The following is a 25,611-nucleotide window of genomic DNA, read 5'->3' as shown; positions in this document are numbered from 1 at the left end:
AATCTGATCAATAGTCGATCTATTACGCCTAAAACCACACTGATGATCCCCAATAATTTCATCTACGTACAGAGTTAATCTTCTCAAAAGAATATTGAACAAAATTTTGTACGACGTCAACAAAAGTGATATTCCTCGAAAGTTACCACAGTTGGTTTTGTCCCCCTTCTTAAAAATAGGTACAATTATGGATTCCTTCCATTGTTCTGGTACAATTTCCTTTTCCCAAATAGCAAGTACAAGTTTATAAATTTCGCTATATAATGCACTTCCACCCTCTTGTATTAATTCTGCTGGAATTTGATCGATACCTGGAGACTTGTACTTCTTCAGATTTTCTATCGCAATTTCGACTTCTGAAAGCGTGGGTTCGGATATAAATGGCTCAGCAGTTTGTATTTGAATTTCGTCCCGATCATTTCTATTTGGCCTATGTACATTTAGTAGTTGCGCAAAACAGTTTTTCCATCTGTTTAGAATTGATGGAGAGTCTGCAAGGAAGTCACCATTCTTATCCTTGATCACGTTTACCCTTGGCTGATATCCGTTCTTAAATTCCTTTATACCCTTATATAAATCTCGAATGTTTTTATTCTTACTATTTCTTTCTACCTCATTCAGTTTTTCCTTCAAGTAACCTCTCTTTTTATTCCTAAGTGTACGACTTGCTTCCCGTCTTTCATTGAAATAATTATCTCTCTTCTCCTCAACTGGATCCTGTAAGAATTTCAATTTTGCCTGTTTCCTTCTTTCTACTACCATGCAACAATCTTCATCAAACCACGGTTTCTTTTTCTTAGTTTCATAATAGCCTATGCTCTGCTCAGCTGAAATTTTGATACTATCTCTGATATTTTCCCACACGCTATTAAGATCTAATTCTTTCTCAACTTCGTCGAAACTTTCTAAAGTGGCAAACCTATTCGAAATTTCGACCTGATAATTTTGCTTAGCTTCCTCATCCTTTAATTTCAAAATATTGAATTTAGTAATATTAACTTGTTGCTCTACTCGCTTGGTTACATTTACAATATGTACTGTACTTAATTCTTTCGAAGAAAAAAAAGTAATTTATAGTTTTTTGCTATGTGCGTGTACTCCAAGTCCTCATGTTTACCACACTTCAGTTTCCAGCGATTACATCCTCCCGATATCGCAGCTGTAGTGATTGAGTCGCGATTTTTTATTATCATCCTTAATGTAGGATGGGATTCCTAATGAATCAGAGAGTTGTTTCTGAGTAAGAGTACTGTTCTCATCGTACTTTCGTAAGATTTCCAATTTTTTTCGACATAGAAAGCGCTTTGTAATCACACTCACAGACACTTCAATACACTAAAGGACAACAAATTGCCCAGCAAAAATTTCCAGAATTTTATTACGGCCGAATGAGGAATGCTCTTTGAAAGAGAGGGTTAGCAAGAGGGTGAGGTATTGTAATGGTATGTACGCTTTAACCGCGCAGGTAAGGAGTCGAATAAGAGAGCGTAACAAGAGGGTGGGGTATACTAAGTTATGAAGTATGAAGGTTTAAATGCGCAGGTAAAGGATCGAATACCAATACTTTTCAGGTTAATGGCACCAGTGAGTTCAATGACAAAGATGTTTCATTGCTGTTACAGTACATTGCTGAAAATTACATCGAAAATATTCCACAAAATCAGCGTATTATGTGGGACTAGAGCGCAACAAACGGGGTATTTTATAGAGGCGTTACCTATATATGAAATGTGTAGGGACCGGACAAAAAAAATCGTATTACATGGGACAGCGTAATAAGTGGGCGCATCTTATCGAGGTTTTACTGTATTGAAATTTAAGTGTATATTTATGCTGCAATAATTATTAAATGAAATTTCTGTACATTAGTATGCTGACTGACAATAATGGTCTAAAATATATGAAGATCCTTTTGAAGTTTTTGCCTTTAAAATTAAAAATATTTTAGTTTTACTTTAAATATTCCTATCCTAAGTGTGTTGAAATGAAATAACACTGGTGACCAACTAGCTGATTGCACTACTCTACTACATCTACAGAATCTGTTTTGATCCATTTTCAATGTCATCTATGTGTCTGACCACGAACTTTTCAAATGCAACTCATAGCATAACAACTAACTGTTGAAGACTCATGTATTACCTGACTAGCAGGAAGTAATAGCTTATTGGCCGGCACAATCTCTGCCGCAGCTCTGGTCAGATCATAATTGGATAACCCAGTACAAACTTCGGTCATTACATTTAGTTTTTATAATGTTCTTATTGAGTTTTCTCTTTTGCTTTCTATCATGACTAGTGGCTTGTACAGCAAATGCTGCAAACTAAGTTCATTAAACGTTCAAATAAAAATTTTTCAAATTTATTTTCAATGAAGAATACCAGACATTTTGAAAGTTATTTGCTTCCATAATAATGAAATATACTCCCTCTGAATGTTTTTTATGCCAAATACTTTTTCTTGAACTAATCCACCTTCAGTTCTTGAGTTTCAATGCGAAAACGCAAGTAACAATGTCAGGACGATCAGTGGGTTTTTCATATGGGAGTAAAGCAATAGCTATTTCAGGTCATTGTGGATTGTAGGTGAAAGTTAAAAAAAGTCAGGTTTGCTATGTTTTCGAACAATAGACATAGCATCTTGGTATAGCTGCTGCATGTAGAGCTTGAAAGGTGGAGGGTAAAATCATTTTATCCTGCTAAGAGATCTTGCCAAAATGATCGGGAGACTACAAAATCTTGTAGGCTTCTTATTTTATCAGTAAGTAATACATTTTGGTCTTTCATTAGGAACTGTAATTTTTGCGCTCTCTCGAGCCAATACTGAAGAGAATGACGCATATAAATATCTACACCAAACTGCCAATAAGTTTATGAAAAAGATCCAACCGCATTTGATTAATAACTATGAAAATATTTGATTTTTAATAACAATATTATTATCTTACGTAAGTTTTGTAAATTCATTTGTAAAATAGCCGCTACTCAGTAAATTATAGAAATGAAAGTCTAATTTAATATATTCTCTACATCTACTTATATAACCCAAAAACATTTCACTTTCATATCATCAATATATAATTAATATGTACGTATAATTAATGAAAAATAGTCACATCATGGCATTAACTATAATAATATTTAATTTCTAATGTAATAATGTTATCAAACCACCTCAAGTTTTGTAGATTTTAATATGCAATACACAGCTGTACTCAGAAAATTACACACCGCAGAATCAGACCTGTAAATTATTTTAGCAAGTCTCGAACTTTTTAATAACCAATTGAATTTGAACTCTAAATATGTCAGCAATCTTGCAGGTCATGGCCTTCGTGAAATAGTCTATTGTTTATTGTAGTGTGTGTTTTGTTTTATTCTGAAATCACAGCCGACTGCTGAAATGCAATTAGTTCTCAGAAAATTACACACCGCAGAATCAGACCTGTAAATTATTTTAGCAAGTCTCGAACTTTTTAATAACCAATTGAATTTGAACTCTAAATATGTCAGCAATCTTGCAGGTCATGGCCTTCGTGAAATAGTCTATTGTTTATTGTAGTGTGTGTTTTGTTTTATTCTGAAATCACAGCCGACTGCTGAAATGCAATTAGTTCTCAAAACTGACGAAAGATGGATTTTGGAAAATAGGAAAATGATGTAGGAAAATTGACATTTCACTAAAAACGACTATTTTTCCGAAAAACTTTTGGGTCCAAGCTTCAAAATGAGGGGTCATTTATTAAAATCCGTTCAGCCGTTTTCTCGTAATTTCCATTACCAGTTCAAATTATATATATATAGATAATAAGTAAGAAATTTCAGTGCGTCTTCACTGGTTACATCTGTTTTTTTTTTTCTTTAACATATTCGAAGCATATAGTGTTGTAATTTTTTCTTTCAATTTTAATGATTTATAACTGATAAAACGAATAACTCTAACATAATATTAGGAACAAATTCTGAAGATACAGACTGTGCCATGCTTGAGTGTCTAATTTAAATATTAAGACATATGCACTAATCTCTCAAATGTGCAACTATGTTGCTATTTAGGCCTATTAGTTCATTGCAATGAAAAAGCGCAACTATGTGTTAGGCATGGCAAGTGTCGTTTAATAGCTCTTTAACAAAACTAAAACTACAATAAATATGAATGGGCAAATTATAATTCCTCTATTAAATGTTTGTAGGCCTATTTATGAATACTTATATTCATACTTTCAAGACTGATAATGAAGAAGACAATTGTAATGTAAAAATATATTCGTCTAACCCTAAGACTCTTTTTAGTAACAGTAAGTCCAATTCGAAATGTGTCATCAGTATTGCCTGTAAACATTTCTTCATAATCTTCAGGGCGACGATTCTTTTTTGGCATGACAATTTCACCTCCTGTGAACTCCTCAAAAAACCGCTTCTTGTTCATAATGTTGGCTTTCTCATCAGGGAGAACAATGTTCATGATCATTTTAACTACTCTGCAACATATAAATACAAATATTAGTAAACTGAAATTATGTCAATTGCTAACATATTCTGTAACTGCAGATGCATATTTAAGTAATATAAGATACAGATTTACTTGGCAAAGAAAAAACGTCTTTTTGCATACAGAGCAATCACAGACTTACTTGGCAGAGAAAAAAGTTTTTTCGCATTCAGAGCAATCTGTAACAAAGCTTTAAATTTTGTTTGTCTTGTAAGAGCTGTATACCAGGTGTTTCAGACCACCCATATTAGCCTTTTTACTCGAAAACTATGTGATATTGGTTGTTCATAAAAAAATTGATAACCAAAACCTATGTAAAGAATTGATTGGTGGTAGTAACATTTCCCGTAACAAACCGTAAGTAACGCTACCTGTGGTCAACTTTGAAATTTCAAATGAGAACATGGGTCATTGAAGCTACCATTGGAAACTACTTTTAAAAAGAAACAACTTTTATTGAAACTTTTTTTCTCTAACTTTCATTGTTTACTCATAAAGGAACAAAAATGTTATCTTCTGAGAAATGTTGTAGGCCTATGTTGTTTATGTATGTACACTCTTCATAGTATGTGTTCAAAATTTACGTCACCCTGTGCTAAAAAATGTTCTGATCACCTCCTAACATCCGTGATTGCACTTCAGCACAGCTGAGAGGCCCACAGGCTTCTCTAATTCTTTTTTTCGTGTCTTCTCTAGTTGTTGGACGCACCTGGTAGAACACATTTAATTCTCTCCCACAAGAAGTCATTTGGAGTGAAGTCAGGAGAGCGGGCTGGCCAAGCTACTGGTTCTTCTTGTCCAATCCACTGTAGGGGAAATAACTGGTTAATAAACCATTTGTCGAGCCCTACGTGAAAAGTGAGTCATACAGCTGTCCTGCTGAAGCCATATCATTAACCAAAGTGCAAGGGGAACATCATGAAGCATGAAGTGGCTTTAGTAGGATGGCTGTATGGCTCATTTTTAACGTAGGGGTCGACGACTTATTAACCAATTATTTTCACTATGGTGGATTAGACGAGGAAGACCAGTAGCTTGGTCAGCCCGTTATCCTGACTTCGCTCCAAATGACTTCTTCTTGTGGGAGAGAATTAAAGACATGTTCTACCAGGTGCGTCCAACAACTAGAGAAGACATGAAACAAAGAATTAGAGAAGGCTGTGGGTCTCTCAGCTGTGCTGAAGTGCAATCACGGATGTTAGGAGGTGATCAGAACATTGTTTAGCATAGGGTGGCGTACATTTTTAACACTTACTATGAAGAGTGTACGTACATAAACAACATATAGCATTTCTCACAAGATACCATTGTTGTTGCTTTGTGAGTAAACAATAAAAGTTAGAGAAAAAAATTTCAGTAAAAGTTGTTTCTTCTTAAAAGTAGTTTCCAATGGTAGCTTCAATGACCCATGTTCTCGTTCGAAATTTCGAAGTTGACCACAGGTAGTGCTGCTTCAGATTTGTTACGGGAAATGGTACTACCACCAATCAATTCTTTACATAGGTTTTGGTTATCAAAATTTTTTTATGAACAACCAATATCATATAGGCTCTGCTTTGGCATGTGGCCGTGAGGCCAGCAGCAGCTGGTCAGTCTTGGCCCTTCATGGGCTGAAGCACCACGGATTATTAATATCATATAGGTTTCGAGAAAAAAGACTGATACAGGAAGTCTGAAACGCCCGGTATACGTGGTGTCTAAAAAGTTCGGTGAATGGTGTCATATCTGAACGGCAACTTGGCGCATGTGCTTGCGCATGCTCATGGTTCTTCAGAGACTTGGGGAGAATCGATACACAGCATACAATGCATGTGACTGGCAGTGTAAACAGACTGCGACCAGTTGAACGTAGTCAGTGTGAGAGGAAGTGTCACAGCGCAATGGAGCAACGTGTAAACATCAAGTTCAGCTACAAATTGGGTAAGACTGCAATGGAGACACATGGAATGTTGGTGCAGGTGTACGGGAGGGAAGCCATGAGCAGAAAATGTGTTTACGAATGGTTTAAACGCTTCCGTGAAGGGAAGGAAACAATTGTGGATGAGCCACGTTCAGGTCGGCCATCGGCAAGCAGAACCCCAGAAATGATCAAGAAAGTGCGACAAATGCTGGCACAAGATCGGCGACTGACTCTAAGATCGATTGCGGAGGAATTGGACATTAGCAAGGACAAGGTGCACACCATCGTCTGCAATGATTTGGGTAAGCGGAAGATCTGCTCCCGATTTGTGCCGCACAAGCTCACAGATGAGCAGAAAGCAAAACTGATGGAAACTTCTGGTGATTTCATTTCCATGTGTGACCAGGATCCATTGCTTCTGAAAACCATCGTCACGGGAGATGAGACATGGTGCTACCATTTTGATCCGGAATCAAAACGGCAATCGATGTCATGGTGTTCACCGACTTCCCTGTGACCAAAAAAAAGCCGTATGCAAAAATCCAAGGTGAAAACACTGTTGATCGCCTTTCTTCGACAACAACGGTATCATCCACAAGGAATTTGTTCCTGCAGGTCAAACCATTAATGCTGCATTTTACCAGTCCGTTTTGAACCGATTGCTACAGCGTATCCGGCGGGTTCGGCCTGAGTTGCACAGGACTGGCAAATGGATGCTGCTCCATGACAATGACCCTCCGTACTCCCCTGATCTGGCTCCTACGGACTTCTTGCTGTTTCCCCGCTTGAAGGCGGCCATGAAAGGTGGACGTTTTGTGGATGTGAATGCCATCAAAGATCGTGTGATAGCCATTCTGCAATCGATTCCACAGGAGGCTTTTGCTGATAGTTTCCAGAAGCTGTACAAACGTTGTCAAAAGTGTGTTGTAGCGGGTGGCGACTATTTTGAAGGGCAATAAAGAAAATTTGTTTGTATGTTTGTTTTTTTGCTTTCTGATACCATTCACCGAACTTTTCCAATTCCTGGCTCAGAAGATGATAACTATTCTTGAACATCCTCCGTACTCCCCTGATCTGGCTCCTGCAGACTTTTTCCTGTTTCCCCGCTTGAAGGCAGCGAGATCAGGAGTACGGAGGGTGTTCAAGAACAGTTACCATCTTCTGAGCCAGGAATTGGCGAAAACGGATCGCACAGTGTGCAGGGGCATTGTCATGGAGCAGCATCCATTTTCCAGTCTTGTGCAACTCTGGCCGAACCCGCCGGATACGCTGTAGCAATCGGTTCAAAACGGACTGGTAAAATGCAGCATTAATGGTTTGACCTGCAGAAACAAATTCCTTGTGGATGATGCCGTTGTTGTCGAAGAAAGGCGATAAACAGTGTTTTCACCTTGGATTTTTGCAGACGGCTTTTTTTTGGTCGCGGGGAAGTCGGTGAACACCATGACATCGATTGCCGTTTTGATTCCGGATCGAAATGGTAGCACCAGGTCTCATCTCCCGTGACGATGGTTTTCAGAAGCAATGGATCCTGGTCACACATGGAAATGAAATCACCAGAAGTTTCTATCAGTTTTGCTTTCTGCTCGTCTGTGAGCATGTGCGACACAAATCGGGAGCAGATCTTCCGCTTACCCAAATCATCGCGGACGATGGTGTGCACCGTGTCCTTGCTAATGTCCAACTCCTCCGCAATCAATCTTAGAGTCAGTTGCCGATCTTGTGCCAGCATTTGTCGCACTTTCTTGATCATTTCTGGGGTTCTGCTTGTCGATGGCCGACCTGAACGTGGCTCATCCTCAATTGTTTCCTTCCCTTCACGGAAGCATTTAAACCATTCGTAAACACATTATCTGCTCACGGCTTCCCTCCCGTACACCTGCACCAACATTCCATATGTCTCCGTTGCAGTCTTACCCAATTTGTAGCTGAACTTGATGTTTACACGTTGCTCCATTGCGCTGTGACACTTCCTCTCACACTGACTACGTTCAACTGATCACAATCTGTTTACACTGCCAGTCACATGCATTGCATGCTGTGTATCGATTCTCCCCAAGTCTCTGAAGAACCATGTGCATGCGCAAGCACATGCGCCAAGTTGCCGTTCAGATATGACATCATTCACTGAACTTTTTAGACACACCACGTATATGCTATCATATTCGGGCAAAGACATTGTAAAAAGGTAAACAATAGTACATAAGTAAGATTTTTCTAAGTAAATAAGGTTTTTTCTAGGATGGGTTTTAAATAGAGTTATTTATAATGAACAGGAAACATTTCTTTACAAATGTAACATTTATCCTCTTAAAAGGTAATTCTTAGGGTGACCAGATTCACATTGATAAAAAAAGAGGACACAGAGCTTAAAAACGATGATATTGTTCGAAAAAGGAGGAGAGAAAATATGTACAGTAGTGGCAAAAAAAAACAGGACCGACCCTTGTAGCTGATTTCAGAGCCTTGTTCACTCCAGAGTGCCGGTGCATATTCCTTGGACCCGAAACCACCTGTGCAGTTGCTGGTTACTGTTTTCGTCTTCATTGAATTGCTCAGGTGCTTGGGGCGCGCCGCTATCGTGCAAACGGTCGCAGGTTCGATTCCCGTGGCAGGCAATTTTTTTAAGTAGGCCTATATGACAGTAATATTCATTGTCACAGTTCATGGACCTAATTGCATTTTAGTAAAACAAATGTGGATTATTACTTGGCCTAAAAAAAATAAAGATTTATTTGGAAGATGCATCTGATCTTCCTCTAACAAAACAAAAAATATATTTAAAAAAAATTACAAAATATATAAAAAATAATGAATTAAAATAGGCTATTAAACTACTAATATTTTGTCCAATAGTCTTCAGCTTCCCTGACAGCTTCTGCTCGCCTAGGCATGGAATTGACGGGCCTCCAAAAATAGTCAAGATCCTGGGCAATGTCCTCCCTGGCATCAAGAACATGTTCCCAGAGCTCGTCACGATTCCAAAGTGGTCTGTCTGCAATCAGTTTGCGCGTCCTTCCTTTTAGTCTGGCCTATACATTTTCAATAACATTCATATCAGATGAAAGGGGAGGCAGAGCAATCTCTTCGATCTCTGGCCTCTCCGACAACCATCTCTGAATGCCCATAGATTTGTGTATTGCGGGAACAATAATAGTCAATCTGGATAACATTTACGGGCGGAAGGGTAGAACACATGCTGCAAAATATGAATATACTGATCCGTGCACAGAGTCCCATCCATCCACCGTAGCATTCCTGCTCTGTTTCGAGACATTCACCCCCAGAATTTGATGCTAATGCGCCCCTGCTTTGGGTTTGGAGCAACATAAGCACGACTGTGCCGTTGGCCAGCCTCGTGATAGACACGAACAGGTCCTGCATAACTAGTAGAGATCTGGGAATTGTCAGTGAAGATGACTCTTCCCCAATCGACCCCATCTAGACTGTTAGCATAAGCCAGGTGGTCTACGACTTGCTCCTCTGTAAGAGTTTGTTTACGAGCAGCCCTATAGTTCCTAATACCTGCAGCCTTAAGGTGATTGCCAACCATCTTACGGCCTCCAGGGACTCGAGAGGCAGTTCGTAATTGACTTGCAGACATAAAAGGATTATGCTCACGAATTCGGAGCAATGCCCAGTCCTCTCTTCCTGTTGAAACTCTCGGACGCCCAGATCCACAGCGTCTTTCAACCCTCCCAGTTTCTAGGTATCAATGAGCCCACCTATTCGCAGTAGTTTTTGCCATTCCTAGGCTATCTGCAGCCTGAGATATGGAGTATCCGTCGTCTAGCAGAGCTGTCAGTCGGATATGTGTTTCTCTAGCAGTGGCCATTTTGAGAAGAATCTGTTCATAGCATTCTGTATCGACTACAAATTTGTGATAAGATGCAACATATAACGTGATTTAGTAGCGAGTTTCTCAATCCAGTGATACTTAAATTAAATTAAGAGATGTAACGGAAACGTTTCTTTTCACAAGTAATGCAAATTAGGTGAAATTAGTTCTAAATTAAAAGCTACTCGTAGGACGTAGTCTCCCTTTAAATCACTTGTTGTATGACAGACTCTCAAGGAACCTTGGTTCTCAAGTGATTCCATAGCACAGTGACAGCACGATAGACGGGTAACTAAGACTTTCGTGGTTTCAATCCTGTCTGGGAAGGAAACTTTTTTTGTTCCTTATTAAAATTTATTCCAATACTTTTCGATATTTTACTACTTAATTAATTTATTATTTCCAGAATATAAATTTTACCAGCTTATTTTCTAATTGCTTTCGAAATGGGCTATGTCAGCAGTCGAAACTACAACAATTTCAATAGATTACTTGCTATCTTGTGAATGTGGGTGTGGCATGCACAGTGCCTCATTTTGGGGACTTTGATTATTCCATCGGTCCGGTTTTCTTTGCCACTACTGTACCTAGATTTAGCCTTAGGCCTGTATTGTACTTTAAATTACGTCAATATCTCTATTTTATTATAAAATATTTACAGTACATATTTAGGCTTATACAAGTATTATGCTTAAAAGTAAGTAATATCTATTTTATTACAAAATAATTATGATAAAACTTAATAATAATAATAATAATAATAATAATAATAATAATAATAATAATAATAATAACAATAATAATAATAATGACTTTACAGTTAATTAAAATATGAAAGTCAAGAGAAATATAATATTAAAGAAGTCAGAAAATGTCTATTTAGATTTAGGCTTAGCCCTACATTATGCTTCAAATGAGTCAATATCTATTTTATTATAGCATACTTATGATAAAACTTAATAATGTAAAATTATTTTACAGTTACCTACATATGAAAGCAACAAATATAAGAAGCTGAAGCAAGCAAAGTTATGATCATTGGTAAAGAGTATATTCCATCGATGCTGCTGCCACCTACAGACAGATGATTTGAAAAAGGTGTCAAATCAGATAATTTCAAAATATCAGGCATACAGGTTACGAAAAGGAGGACATTTCTTGATTTTTAAAAAATCCGTCCAGACCCCAGACAAAGACCTAAAAAGGAGGACATGTCCAGACAAAAGAGGACGTCTGGTTACCCTAGTAATTCTACAGAAGTGCGAGACCAAAGGAAGAACCATTTTTTTCTTTAACATATGTGAAAACTTCTTAGAGGGTTTGTAAAAAAAATCTCTCTCTCTCTCTCTCTCACATTGCATATCAAGAGTTAAACTAATATGTGAAACACATTATCTTTGCACCAAAAACAGATGTGCCCGAACTAAAGATCCTATTTTAATTAGTAGGCAGTAGTAAATATATTAAAGGCATTATCCTTGCACCAAATTATATATTTTAATTATTTAAGTACGATTTCAATAATTGCAGAACATGTTAAACGTTTTATCCTCCTAATAATAAAACTATAACCTGAATATTTCAGTCAATTTTCGCTTCACATTTTTTAAATTTTTGTTTGTAAGTCCTTCTGTCTATGTTTGTCACCTTTTCACTCGATTAATGACTGAACCGATTTTTACGAAAATCGGTACGTAAAATAAATTAGTTCCTACTTAGATTTTAGGCTATACGGCATTCACAGTACTTTTTTTAAAAGCAGAAGTAAATAAATCGAAATATCTTGCTTATTCTTCATTTTTTTATAATATTACATAACAAAAATTTATTTAAAAAATGTTTCTGAGAAGTTTTATTCTATGCAAAATTTTGATAGGACCAATAGGGTAGTTCACCTGTTATCAGCCACCTCCCAGTAGTCAGCCATCTTGGCATAATTATGGAAAAAATAAGTACATCAAAGAATATGTACATATTCTGTTGGCTCACCAGTACTCTGCCATTCTTTGTCCTGCCCTCGAACCTCTAGTAACCTCTGATGTGAGAAATATAAAGCAATAGTTAGCCTCTAAACATGTTGTGGAAAGCACCATGTTGTTGTTGTGTGATATTCTTGTGCGTTGAACAACGTGCAGTATCATTTTTACAAGGTCAGTATTTCATTATTATACGTCATAGCCACCTAAAACAATGACTGAGTGACTTGAAATATTCTAGAATAGTTACATGAGCATTGGATTTGTGTTTTAAAAGTGTTAAGTTAAGTATTTCAATGGAGCTGACTATAGGAGACTTCAGTAAGATATAGAAGCCAGTAGTCAGCCTAGGTGGCTAACACTGAGTTTAAAGACCATTTTCCGTCATCTGCAAGCTTAAAGCCTGGCGTTTAATAATAATGTCAGACCATGGTATTTTGGTTTAAATACATAAAACCCAGTAGTCAGCCTAGTAAGACAGATAGAGGCTGACTATTGGTATCTTGATTAACCTATAGTCAGCCACCATCTCAAATATTAAAATCTAAATAAAATAATGCAATAATAATAGTGTAGAACTCATGAGAAGTTACCTACAACTTGCTCCCTAAATATACATTTTACAGATAGGCCTATAAATAAAAATGTTTTCGACTAAAAGGGTGAAACGACCGATTCACCAATATGAAGAGAGGGCGTTAGTGGAAGCTTTGCTTGAGATTCGGCAAAATAATTTAAACATTGGTGAGGGACAAAATTTTGAAGAGCATCTGTTCTGGGCAAGTCCCTTATCAGATACAAAAAAGCAACGACCTGTTAAAGAGAGAGTTCCAAGTACTATTTCATCAGCAGCATGGCGTGAGTTCTTCCATAAAAAGAACTTGACCAAAATCGAGGAAACAAAATTAAAACAACAGAGGAAAGAGGAGAGGGAGAATCGAAAATCTCTTATGAAAAATAGCAAAGACAAAAAAAGGAAATCTACATTCATCTCAGATGCAAATGCTGATCCAGATGATGAATCTCAGGAAGAAGACAATTATTTGAGCTGTTCAGAGCAGAAGTGGCGTAAGTCAAAATTGGGTAATGAGGTTTAAAGTAAGAATTCTGTAAAACACAGAGCAAAGGAGCAATTAATAATTCCTTCGTGCTATCCACTGACTAATAATAGTTCAACTAAATTGAATATTAATTGCTATTTTGCGCTGTATTTTACACAAGTTTTACTTTAAACCTCAGCATCCAATTTTGACTTACACTGTGTGCTGCTTGTAATGATGAACTTATTAGTGACGCTGAAGATGAAGATTTGAAAAATATTGGGTGTGACAATTGTTCAAACTGGTTTCATCTCAAATGTATTGAGCTTAATGCATTGCCATATGATATTGCAGCGGGTAAAGAATTTCACTGTCAATTTTGCTTTTTTTTTTTTTTTTTTTAATATATAAAAGGAATATTGTTTTAGCTCAGAAATGCCTTCTGTAATTTCTTTAATACTGTATAATGTCGAGGAAAAGTTTGAAAAAGTGAAACGTAGTTGAGAAGGAAGATGAACATCCTCGAAACGTCGGTGGATCACCAACTCATGACCTGGGCTGGAAGCCCAAGAAAATTTCGAATTATCACGTCGCCAGGAAAGCTTCAGCAGTTATTTCAATAATTAACAGTGCAATTTAGGTGAAATTGCAGTGCTAAGTTTCCAATTTATAATTATTACTATATTGAACGTCTCTAAAAATAATATGTTAGAAGCCTAAAGCAGTAAAATCAATATGTCACTTAAGCGGTAAGAAGAGGGAAATTGTTATGTGTGTTAGGTTGGGAATACTGAATGTGGGATTTTAGACTTACCGCGGATTGGTTTTGTGCGGAAACCAAGCAAATACGCACGATCTCGCACAAACAAATGACTCTGTGCTTATTTAAGATGGCCTTACACAACAAGCGGAAGATATTCATTTAGCATCCCCTTTTTATGGTTATCATTGTATTCTATGCTATGCATATACTATCTATACTATATTAAGAGGAGAGTGTTAGTATATTTGTATGAGGTAGTCTCAGAAACTACTTAACCGATATGGATATTTCTCTCACCATTAGAAAATGTAGTTCCTCTAGATGGACATAGGCTGTATGTCATTATGGTAACCACTGAGTAAATGGAGAACTTAGCACAAATGAACCAAGGGTATGATTGAAACAGATCCTTATGCATAGAAAACTTGATATACTGTTGAAACTAAAGATGAATAAGCCATATGTAGTTAAAGTTAATGATATTTGAAGGTAATAAAATTTGTCAGGAATGTTCGAAAAAATAGCGTGATTAATATGGTGTCTTAAGTGAATATTTCTCACAAAATTAATAAAAATGCTGATATTTCATGAATACTGCTTCATATCAATAATTTATTTGATTTCAGCAAAAAAAAAAAAAATGATAGACTCTTTTATTTGTCATAATTAGGTCTTTATTGTTGCTTTGCTATTCTAAAATTATGGACAGATTAATGTTTCTAACAGACTAATATCTCACAATTATTTTTCTAATCATTCTAGAATTAATTAAGAAGGATATTCTCAATTGTGTTATTTCGAATTCGCATTTTTTTGGTAAGTGACATAATAATAGACAGGCAAATAATTGTACAACAGATAATTTATAGTAGGCTTAATTTATTGTAATGACTTGATTTTGATTAGTTAATTCATTTTATATAATTAAGGTCAGTGTTACAATTTTAATGTTATTTCCAATGAATTAAGTTTATCGTACCTACTCTAATGTCCATCAGTTGATTGAAAGTTGGTATTTCAATTTATCGGACATAACTAAGTTTCTTAGTGTTTTCGCATTTCATTCAAATGCTATGTTTATGATGAAAAACCATATAAAATATCTATAATATAACAGAAATACGTTTAAATTAATAAAATTACATATTTTGGTGATGCATACATGTGTCTCAATTAGTTCCCTCTTAATTTTTATAAAATGACCATTATGCTCATTTCATGTGGAATGGGTCTACTCTTACAAAGCCTTGAAACATTTCAGCCAATGTCCTTAGAAATCCTTCAAACGTTTTTAGCCAATGTCTCCATTGTAGTAAAGCTGTGCTGGTTGTAGGTTCAGTATTAAATACCTCAGGTTTTAAGAAACGATCCATTCTACTAAAATTACGTTTATTGAATTTAAATGTAATTTAAGATCTTTTGAAAGCCTTTAAAGAATTACACAATAAGTACACAACATAAAAATGAAGTTGCTTTGATATTAAGGCATTTCATGAAATATTTACAACACTGGTTTTATTTCTCTTTTACATTGCTTCGTTCGGCAACAATCAATTGTGACAGATTCATGCGTGACGTCAAGAAGCTCACAACGCTAGGCCGTGCATAGCAACAAACAGTTTTATTAATCTCTTTAAAAGCGTTAACTTGCAGAGGAGTGTGTTATGGTGTGTGCATATCTTTCAATCAATAATAATTCATTAGTTACATAAAAATGCCCTCTTGTAGTGCGTATGGGTGCAGTAATTCAACACGGAAAAAGGGCAATCGGGAGAAAGGTATATTTTTTCATAAATTCCCTCATCGAAATGATCCACGGTTCAAAGTGTGGTTAGAATACTGTAAAACGAAAGAGTTTATTCCCAGACCTGGAGCAACATTGTGCACATTGCATTTCAATACTGAAGACTTCGACGAATTGCAGTGTTTACAGATAAATTTAATGCCAAAAGAAAAGTTTTGTGGGCCCAAACTAAAATCAAACGCGGTTCCCTCTGTAAAATTGACAAGTACCAGAAGTCGTGTTTCTGTTGAACATAACAACCTCAAAAAGTCGGCAGTCAAGATCAAGATCGGTAAGGTATGAAGTGAAGAAACTCAAGGAATTAGTAAGTGAAATTTTTGGAAACTAATAGGCCCTAATAATAATGATGATGGCCAATAATGATGATGGTTTACGAAGAACCCCCTGTTTCAATGGATTTCAATTTATCACTACCCAACATAGCAGTTCAGTATGAATTAGGTTGTGAACTTCTCAGAAACTGCTCTGACCTTCCATCAATAGAAATGGATGACAATACGAACAGAAGAAGTAATGAATGACACTCTATACTATCCAAGTTCGGGTAGTGACGATAGTGATTGTGACAGTGAAGATAATGCCCCGAAAACGAAAATGAAATGTTGCATGACTACTATTTTATGGCTTGGAATAGTTTGCTACTGTTGTTTCAAATTTGCCGCACATATAGCGGAAGAGTGAGAGAAATAAAACATTATACGAAGGGCTCAATGTTATGGGTGCAAACATCTTGTGAATGTGGTGATATTTTTTCTTGGTCATCTCAACCTATGTTTAGAAGTGACCGGAAGGAAATGTACTAATTGCATCAGCTTTATTACTTTCAGGTGTACTGTATAAGGCCTTTCACTCATTTTGTAAAACAATGAATGTGGCTATGATATCGAGAACAGTTTTCGATAGGATTGTAAATATATTTTGTAGTCCAATAATAAAGGATCGATAGAAAAAAGTAAGAAGTAATACTCTGAAAGCAGTGAAGGATAACGGAATGGAACTTTGGCAGGCAGGCGATGGACAATATGATTCTCCAGGGTTTTCTGCTAAATATGTGGTGTATTCAATAATGAATTTTCATCCTAGTGCTATCATAGACTTCAAACTTTTACAAAAAAGAATAGTTAAAGGTGAAATGGAAAGACATGCTTGTGAGAATGTAATGAACAGGTTAATAAATGAAGATAAATGTGACATAAAATTATTTGTCTGACAGACATAAGGACGTTTGGTGCTTCTTACGTACTCAACTTCCGCAAATTGGTCATGAATTTGACGTGTGGCATTTACCTAAAACTTTAATGAAAAAGGTAAAGGCTTTGGATAAAAAGTATCCTGAGATCCTGGCATGGAAGTGTAGCATCAATAATCACTTATGGTGGGCAATGCAAACTTGTGGTTGAAATGATACTGTACTGATCAGTAAATTTATCTCTATATTACACCATATAAAGAACGAGCATGTTTGAATAGAAGAAAATGAAGTGAAACGTTGTGAACATGAACCTCTTGGTGAAGATGAAGTAAAAAATAAACTGTGGATTAAATCTCTTCTGAAGCATATACAGAGTTGAAAAAATATTTTTTGATAAAACTTTTTTGAAGGATTTAGAGCATACAAAACATTACATTCATACGGGCAAGTTGGAAAGTTATCACAACCTTCGGTTGAAGTACACATCTGAAAGGGTCCATTTCTCTTACAATGGTATGCTGATCAGATCCATAATCGTAATTTTAGACTATAATTGAAACCTAAATAAAGAAAAACTGAAACTTATGCCACAATATTCTAAGGTCTCGGGTGCATGGGTTATGAAACAAAAATACAAGCCAAGTGACGAGGGTTGGAAACAACACATCATGGAAAAAAATTCAAGAATATTTATATGCAGATACATTACCTGAAGAAGAGCCTCTGGATCTATCTTTACCAAAGAACATTGCACCAGTACCTCGCCCAAAAGAGCAGTTTTGAGGGAGAGACACTTTTCCAGTTTCCAGTTGCAGCAGTAAATCGTAAGTTCTCTCTTTTATTTTGTTTTATTGTCTAACATATTTTTGTTTACTTGCTAATGAGAACTTTTTATGAAGTGAGCTTTGAGCCATAAACTTGAAAACCTACACAATTATTTCCTACTTCAGGAAAAGACTGTCGAATTTTATTTACTACACAAGATGGTATTACAACTCTATTTCTATGGCCTATGGCTGTCCAAAAATTTATCCAGCTATTAAATTGTCTGTATGTTACGTATCATCACGTTTTGTTTGAAGGATTTTGTGCTGTTAATAAACGCCTTTTAATTTTACTTTTGTTTACAGGCTCAAATTATGGCAAGCCAAATTCAAAATTTCTAGTTTGTGGAACGATGGATTTTCAGTAACATATGAATAGTTGTCAGTTTTTAGCGCCTTTATAGTATTAATTTCACAGCAGCAGACACACTCTTCGTCCTGTGGCATTTCATTACATTTAGACCAAATACACCACACTTCAGTACGAGATCTTCCTATTGTGACCACAGCATCAGACTCACTAAGATCACAACCACAAAACGAGTCCTTCTAGGGTTCGAACTGGTAAGGTAGAATACCATCCGAAGCAATTAATTGTGTGAGTGTTTTTATCTCTAAACACATGCAGGCAAGACGTTGAATACGGCTTGCTGCTCAGGACAGCTGTGATCTATGTGACGTCACAGCTCACATCTGTTGAATTGGGTAGCAGCAATGTTGTCAAAAATAGAAACACGGAAATTTCACAGAATGTCTTATAATAATAATTTCTCTATTCGAATCAGTAATAAACTCAAGTTTGATTTTTGTGTTGTGTTCTCCTTTAATAAACAGAATGAAACATACACTGAGATTACAATTAGATTAACAGACATTGGCTGAATAACAAACAGCAATTACGTTGCTTTGTGACATAGTAATAACAATCTAAATGATACTTACTTACTTACTTACAAATGGCTTTTAAGGAACCCGAAGGTTCATTGCCGCCCTCACATAAGCCCGCAATCAGTCCCTATCCTGTGCAAGATTAATCCAGTTTCTATCATCATATCCCACCTCCCTCAAATCCATTTTAATATTATCCTCCCATCTATGTCTTTTTCCCTCCGGTCTCCCAACTAACACTCTATATGCATTTCTGGATTCGCCCATACGTGCTACATGCCCTGCCCATCGCAAACGTCTAAATGATACATCAAACCCTATTACAAGTAAGTTTACTCTATTCGCTAAAGAAAAATGGTGCCACCTTAGGTCTACTTCTTCCGTAGAATTACTGTTACTCTAATTAGGCTAGGCTACCGAATTCATTTTCTTAGCACAAGATTCTAGAAATGTTATACTAAATGTTTAATAAATATGTAGTGACGTTTTTCCTTTCTATTGGCTATTTGTTCTACAAATGTAGGCCTATGCCTGAATAATAAATAACCCTTTCAAGTGCAGACCTCATGTAACTTCATTACTTACCTTAACGCAGATTCTCTAAATGGGACCAAAATAACAACTTTTGGTCGTACCAATCCTTGATCTCTATATTCCTCAGGTACATCGTCTTTATTCAATAGTTTTTGATTATGGTGAACGATTTTAGTCCGCGTTTTTAAAATATGATTAACTGCATGAAGGCAATATAGAAAACGTATTTCTTCCCCATTTTTCAACGTCCTGTCAGGGTAGTACAAGTCTTGGTAATTATTTACAACTGAGAATAATTCCATCTGTAAAGGTGTAAGTGGGACTATATTGTCATCCGCATTACACATATTTGTAAAATTTGCCTTGCTAATATTATTTTGAATTTGTGTTTTAATATATAAAGTAGAGCTATCAAAATTAATTATTCTTTGTGGATATGTTCCTGGTTTGGCAAATTGTTTTTTATCTTCGATAGTTACTTTTGGAATTGGTTCAGACTGTTGACTCTCGACCACTCTTGGTAAAGTGACTGTCAACTGACCAAGAACAGGCCATTCTAGTTTCTTTCTCTCAGCATTAGGTTTTGCAGTTAGTGATTCAAACAAATCGTCATCAAAATCAAATTGGAAATGACGCACGAAAGGGTCACATTCATTATCTACTTCGTCGTCTTGAATACCTACTAAAAATTCATTTTCATTTTCACTATTGTCATTGTCGAGTTCATTTTCTTCATATTGAACTGTATCAATTTTACTGTTTTTTTCATCTTCTGTATCTTCGTCTGTTGATATATCACTCTCAATGGCTTTACTATGATTTTCGGAATCTCGACTAGAAAAAGTATTAATTAATTTCTTATAAATATCTTGTTCTTCCTCTGAAAAATCTTCAAAATTGTCTTCACTTTTGATGTGATCTTTTGTCATTTTCCTTCTTTTAAAACCTGTTTTATCAACACTTTCACCCGAATGTGACCCTGCGTGTCCTTCTACGTGATTTCGCTTCAGCGATGACTTAGAATTACGTTTCTTGTTCGGACATATTTTCATTTTCTTAGATATTTTGTGTTTCAAATTCAATTTAGACCGCTTCCCTTTCCCACGTGCCATTTTCACTATTTATTTACACGATTTCGACTGCGAATTTCAAATTTCATTTGTTTCTCGTCAGCTGTAAAATACTTCCGGTTCCGCTTCTGCGTACACATGTAAAACAAGACTTTGACGATTCGTGGCCCCCTCCCAAGCAGTGGTAAATGAAAATGGCGGTGCAAGATGGAGGGGGAAAGGATGAGTTAAAAACACAGTTTATTACAAGAGAAGGCACTTACAGACTAATGACTCTCTCAGAATATTCAAGACCCAATAGGGTCGGATATACAAACACTCAAGGCAGTGCCGCTGTTCGTGTGTCGTTTGTAACGTTACCAGATCCTAGCGGCAATGGGGATAGAATTTGCTTCAATTTCGGCAGGGAACTATATGTTTACGTATACAAAGGTGTTAAAAAGGCAAGTATAAGCATAAACTATTTGTGATTACCCGCTTAATTTTACATTTGCAACATAACATTGTTTCCCTTTGTCTGCAACGAACTTACTCCTGACAGTATAATATTTTACCTTTTTATAGTGAAACCTAACCTCAGTTGTCTTTCCATTACAGGCAGCAGACCTGACGAAACCAGTTGATAAAAAAATGTACAAAGGTACAAATCCAACTTGCCATGATTTCAACATGGTTACGATGACACCAGATAGTGTCTCTCTTGTTGTTGGTTTTTCAACAGGACAGATCCAGCTTATTGATCCTATCAAGAAAGAGCTCAGTAAGCTGTATAATGAAGAGGTAATTACACTATTACAGTGTAATTCTATTATGAAAACAAACATGTTATTTGATTTAGTAATTTTGATTTTTTCATTTAGGCCCTAGGTACATAAATATATTTTAATGAAGTAAGTATGACATTTGACACAAAGTGGTAGGAATGGTATTATTTTTTCCAATTTCTGTTGAACTTTTGTCAAAAATGAATTTAAATTATATTAATGCAGAGAGCTAGTACTTTCCCAATGTAATAGTCTAATAATAGCTTAAAATCTAATTTTATGTACAAAAATAAATATACTAATAGTATTTTTATGTTTGTTAGAGGTTAATTGACAAGACGAAGGTAACGTGCATCCGATGGGTACCTGGGTCAACAAACCTATTCCTCGTTTCTCACAGCAGTGGTCAACTCTATCTTTATAATGAAGAATTGCCTTGTGGCACAGCACCACCTCATTACCAGCCATTTAAACAAGGCGACGGATATGCAATTCATACATGTAAAACAAAGAGTACACGAAACCCTTTATATCGTTGGGTTATTGGTTCAGAAGGCTGCTGTATTAATGAATTCGCTTTTTCCCCGTGTGGTGCATATCTTGCTGTAGTTTCTCAGGACGGTTTTCTGCGGGTGTTCCACTATGATACCATGGAACTCTTAGGATCTGCAAGGAGCTATTTTGGCGGTTTCCTATGTGTATGTTGGTCGCCAGATGGGCGGTACGTTGTTGTGGGGGGTGAGGATGACCTCGTTACTGTGTGGAGTTTCCACGAAAGAAGAGTTGTAGCAAGAGGACAAGGCCATCGTAGCTGGGTCAGCGTCGTCGCATTCGATCCATACACGACATCATACAGTGAACAAGACAGCACAGTGGATTTTAGCGGTGGGTCAGATGACGAAACGGCTCAACCTCAAGTTCAACAGAACCATACACCAAATCCCATCCATAATTGTACATTGTCCAGTGGAAGCAGTGAACGTAGTTCAGTGACTAGAAACTCGGGTTTGGGAGGTGCGGGGAATCAAGCTTCGAACAGAAATTCGTCTGGATCAGACTTCAATCGAATGAATGCAGCAACGTGCTACCGCTTAGGTTCTGTAGGGCAAGACACACAACTCTGTCTGTGGGATATTACAGAAGATGTCTTGCGTCAGCCAATGTGCAGTAAACTGAGGACTAGTGGGGTAGGTGGTTCAGGAAATTTTGGTGGTTCTGGAACATTCGGTGTGAATGGATCGGCATCTGGAGGCACGTACCATTTAAACTCCACAAGTGGGTGTGCAGCCAGATGTAACAATGTGTCTACAACTCTGCAGACCAATGCTGTTACAAGTAAAGATAAGGAATGTCTTGTAGATGGAAATGTATCTCATTTTCACGGTGTAAACATGCACAATAATTCATCAGTAGGTGTCACTGCTCCATCTCTTACACAAAGACTAGCTGGACTTGGTTTCGGTGACAGAAAAGATGGAAGTGGTACTCACAAGCGAAATTTTAGCCTTGCATCGCGAGGCGGGAGCACTGGAGGTGATAAGAATAATTCATCATATCGTGGGACTGGAACCTCAAACCGTACCTCTGCAGACGACCCCATGAGACTAATTGGAACTGGTGCCTGCCCGAGGTTTGATGAGTGTCCTGTTCTGGAACCTCTAATCTGCAAAAAGATTGCTCATGAACGGCTTACAGCTTTGGTTTTCCGAGAGGATTGTTTCGTAACAGCTTGTCAAGATGGATATGTCTACACATGGGCAAGGCCAGGAAAAATGGTGAGTATGTTTTCTTATTTGTGAATCTTTGTGTTTATTATTAAACATTTAGGGATCATTGCATGTGAAGTGAAAAAATGCGGAACTTAGGTATTCATTAAATTAGTTATTCAATAATATAGGCCTATAAGTAAACATTTAGCACTGTTAAAGTTTACTTGTAGGCCTTTTGTTAAAAGAGAATAATAACTCAGTAATACATTTCATGTAACTTAGTTACCAAGCATTTCTGAATTATAGACTACATGAAATATAAAGTTCGATTTTCCAAACAAAGAAGATCTTTGACTATGAGAGTAGGCCTATGTCCATTTCACAGGCAAAGTATGTGCAATATTCCTTTTAATAAGACGGCAGTTGTATAGGCCTACAGTTAAATTTAATTCCTACTTCAGCACCCTAAAAGAAACACTAGGCCTAAATTAAACATTGTCTGTGTACAACGAGGTCACATTACTTGGATAATTATTTTTAAATGCACATTTCATATCAATTGGTTTTGTTAAATGTGTTGCCTGTAGTTGAAATATGACATTTCTCTAGAGAAAGATAAAATGTTAATGCCCTTTTTGTCACACACACCACTTTCAAATACCTAAGGTAATATTTGATCTATAAAAAACAACAACATTCATACCTTTTCTGCAGATTAAAAATGGGTCATTCTACAGAAACTGTAACTTTTCAGTTCATCATAATTTTCAGCAAAAGAGTACCTACTGATCATTAAAATTGGTGGATATAAGCTTATATGAAGTAAAACAATATTTTCATAAGTTAAATGCCATTTAGGCTAAAATAAATATTTTGTCATTTATTTTTTTCTCAATTCTCACCTCCGTGACTGTTCACTTCCATATATTTTTGCATAAAAGGGAGAAAAATGTATAATATTCGTTCAGTAACATAAGTTAAATGTGCAATATTTGATTACTGAAAGTGCATGGCTTTACCTTTTTATTTCTGTGATTTTTACTAAATGATTGGGCAAATTAAATTAAAGTGGAAGTTTTGTTCCTTATATCTAACTCAGCTCTGTGAATACTTTTGTAATTCGCTCAAACAAAAAATCAGACTGAACAATCTTCTATTATTGAGAAAAATTCTTAATAGTCAACAGTTAATGGCTTCCTGATTAGATGCAGAGGCATGCTGTATTCTAAGGAACTCTGCTTTCTTAAGGTATTAGGCCTAAGGAAGGTTCAACAATCAAAATCTTTCCTCTGTTAACAGTGAAAATGTAGAAAAATATAAATTATAAAAAAAGAAAATTAGTTCCATTGTTTGTTGTGTTTCTATGGATAGCCTACATTATATTACTTGTATTCTTAGCACTGCCTGCTCGATCACATCCTATGGCTGCTTACACTGCCTGCCCAATCAATGCTTATGCGTGAGTAGCTGCTAGGTGGCAGGTGGATCATTCCATAGTGACACACGTAACATTTTCGAAGTAACTTAACTGTGATCTCCACAAGATATTTAATTAAATGCTTAGTAGTTCATGAAAAAGACATTACTGCCTTTAGCATAAGCATTCCTAAACATAAACACAAATTCTTAATGAAAAGAAATAATTAATAATGTAAAAAATATGAAATATTAGCCTATATGGTGTGACACGAACATTTTCTTGCCACTTATTACCAAAATGGAAAATGTTCATATTATTGTGCCAAATGACATAAATGCATTCAGTTGTTTTCCAAACAATTAAGACACTTGTGTAGTACATGTAACTGCTAAATCACAAATTAAAAAAAAAAAAACAGTGCCATTAACAAATAAAATATTGCAAATAGCCTATGTTGTGACACACAAACATTTCTGTCATGTTGGTTACTGATTGTTTTAAATACACTGAAGACACACACTATGTCTAAGTTCTTATTATAGGTACAAAACAATACTTGATTACACTAAAATACACTTTCAGATTTAAAATATCCATGGTTGTTTATAACCGTATGTGGTGATATCCCCTGTGTAATGTCATATGTGACGAATACACCATGTAGTACTTCCCTTTCTTGAACTTCACAGTCACTTTAAATTCTTCACCACAACAAGCTTTTGTAACTTCCTCTGTATATTTGATATTTTTTTTTTTTTTTTTTTTTTTTTTTTTACTTGATCATTTAACAACACTGTATCAACGACTTGGTTATTAGTGCCAATGAAATTGGTGATAGTGAAATGGTTTTGGCGAGATGAGGCTGAGGATTCGCCATAGATTACCTGACATTCGTCGTACGGTTGTGGAAAACCTTGAAAAAAACCCAACCAGGTAATCAGCCCAAGTAGGAATCGAATCCACGCACGAGAGCAATCTGGATCGACAGGCAATGCCTTAGTCAACTAAGCTGCACCAGTAGCATATTTGATGTCATCATAGGTTACTGCACACCAATCTCCACCTACCTCAATTGACCTTTTGCGATACTGCAACATGCTACATTCCTTGCTGTGGACTGATTTGTTTCAATGAGTGATAAAACATGTTGTGGTGAATGATCTTGTGTTTCTAAAGACACCTACCACGAGATGCCCCAATTCGCAAATGCAATGAACATGTTGTATTCCACTAATTGGTACAATCTTTTGAAAGAACTTTCTGTCTTCAATTAGGTTAATATAGCTTTTGTCTACAAAAGTATACAGTGGAACCTCGATTCTGGGTTTTTCAGAGGACCGGACAAATTATACCCAGAATCGAGGGTTTTGCCAAAATTGAAAAAGAAACACATTAACA

General features: G+C 36.3%; 2 protein-coding genes across 5 annotated transcripts in view; one reads left to right on the top strand and one right to left on the bottom strand.

Moving 5' to 3' along the window:
- The window catches only part of LOC138700153 (U3 small nucleolar RNA-associated protein 25 homolog), a 73,672-nt gene extending 53,266 nt beyond the window's left edge, over nt 1–20,406 (bottom strand). The window contains exons 1-2 of one of the 2 annotated variants that reach the window (XM_069826538.1): nt 19,302–20,406; nt 4,276–4,480 (exon numbers count right to left, since the gene is read on the bottom strand). In XM_069826538.1, the coding sequence (XP_069682639.1) occupies nt 4,276–4,480; nt 19,302–20,362 (1,266 nt within the window). In that variant the 5' untranslated portion in view covers nt 20,363–20,406. The remainder of the gene's footprint in view (nt 1–4,275; nt 4,481–19,301) is intronic. The other variant, XM_069826537.1, reaches the window with a different exon arrangement.
- Nucleotides 20,407–20,493: 87 nt separating this feature from the next.
- The window catches only part of LOC138700152 (WD repeat-containing protein 20-like), a 276,921-nt gene continuing 271,803 nt past the window's right edge, over nt 20,494–25,611 (top strand). For 2 of the 3 annotated variants that reach the window (XM_069826535.1, XM_069826534.1), the window contains exons 1-3: nt 20,497–20,767; nt 20,922–21,100; nt 21,408–22,859. In XM_069826535.1, coding sequence (XP_069682636.1) covers nt 20,509–20,767; nt 20,922–21,100; nt 21,408–22,859 — 1,890 coding nt within the window. In that variant the 5' untranslated portion in view covers nt 20,497–20,508. Of the gene's footprint in view, nt 20,768–20,921; nt 21,101–21,407; nt 22,860–25,611 lie in introns of all 3 variants that reach the window. The other variant, XM_069826536.1, reaches the window with a different exon arrangement.

The sequence above is a fragment of the Periplaneta americana genome, chromosome 5 (assembly GCF_040183065.1).
Source record: "Periplaneta americana isolate PAMFEO1 chromosome 5, P.americana_PAMFEO1_priV1, whole genome shotgun sequence".
Taxonomy (NCBI): domain Eukaryota; kingdom Metazoa; phylum Arthropoda; class Insecta; order Blattodea; family Blattidae; genus Periplaneta; species Periplaneta americana.
The sequence above is the reverse complement of the archived record's forward strand: the minus strand, read 5'-3'. Positions and strand labels throughout refer to the sequence as shown.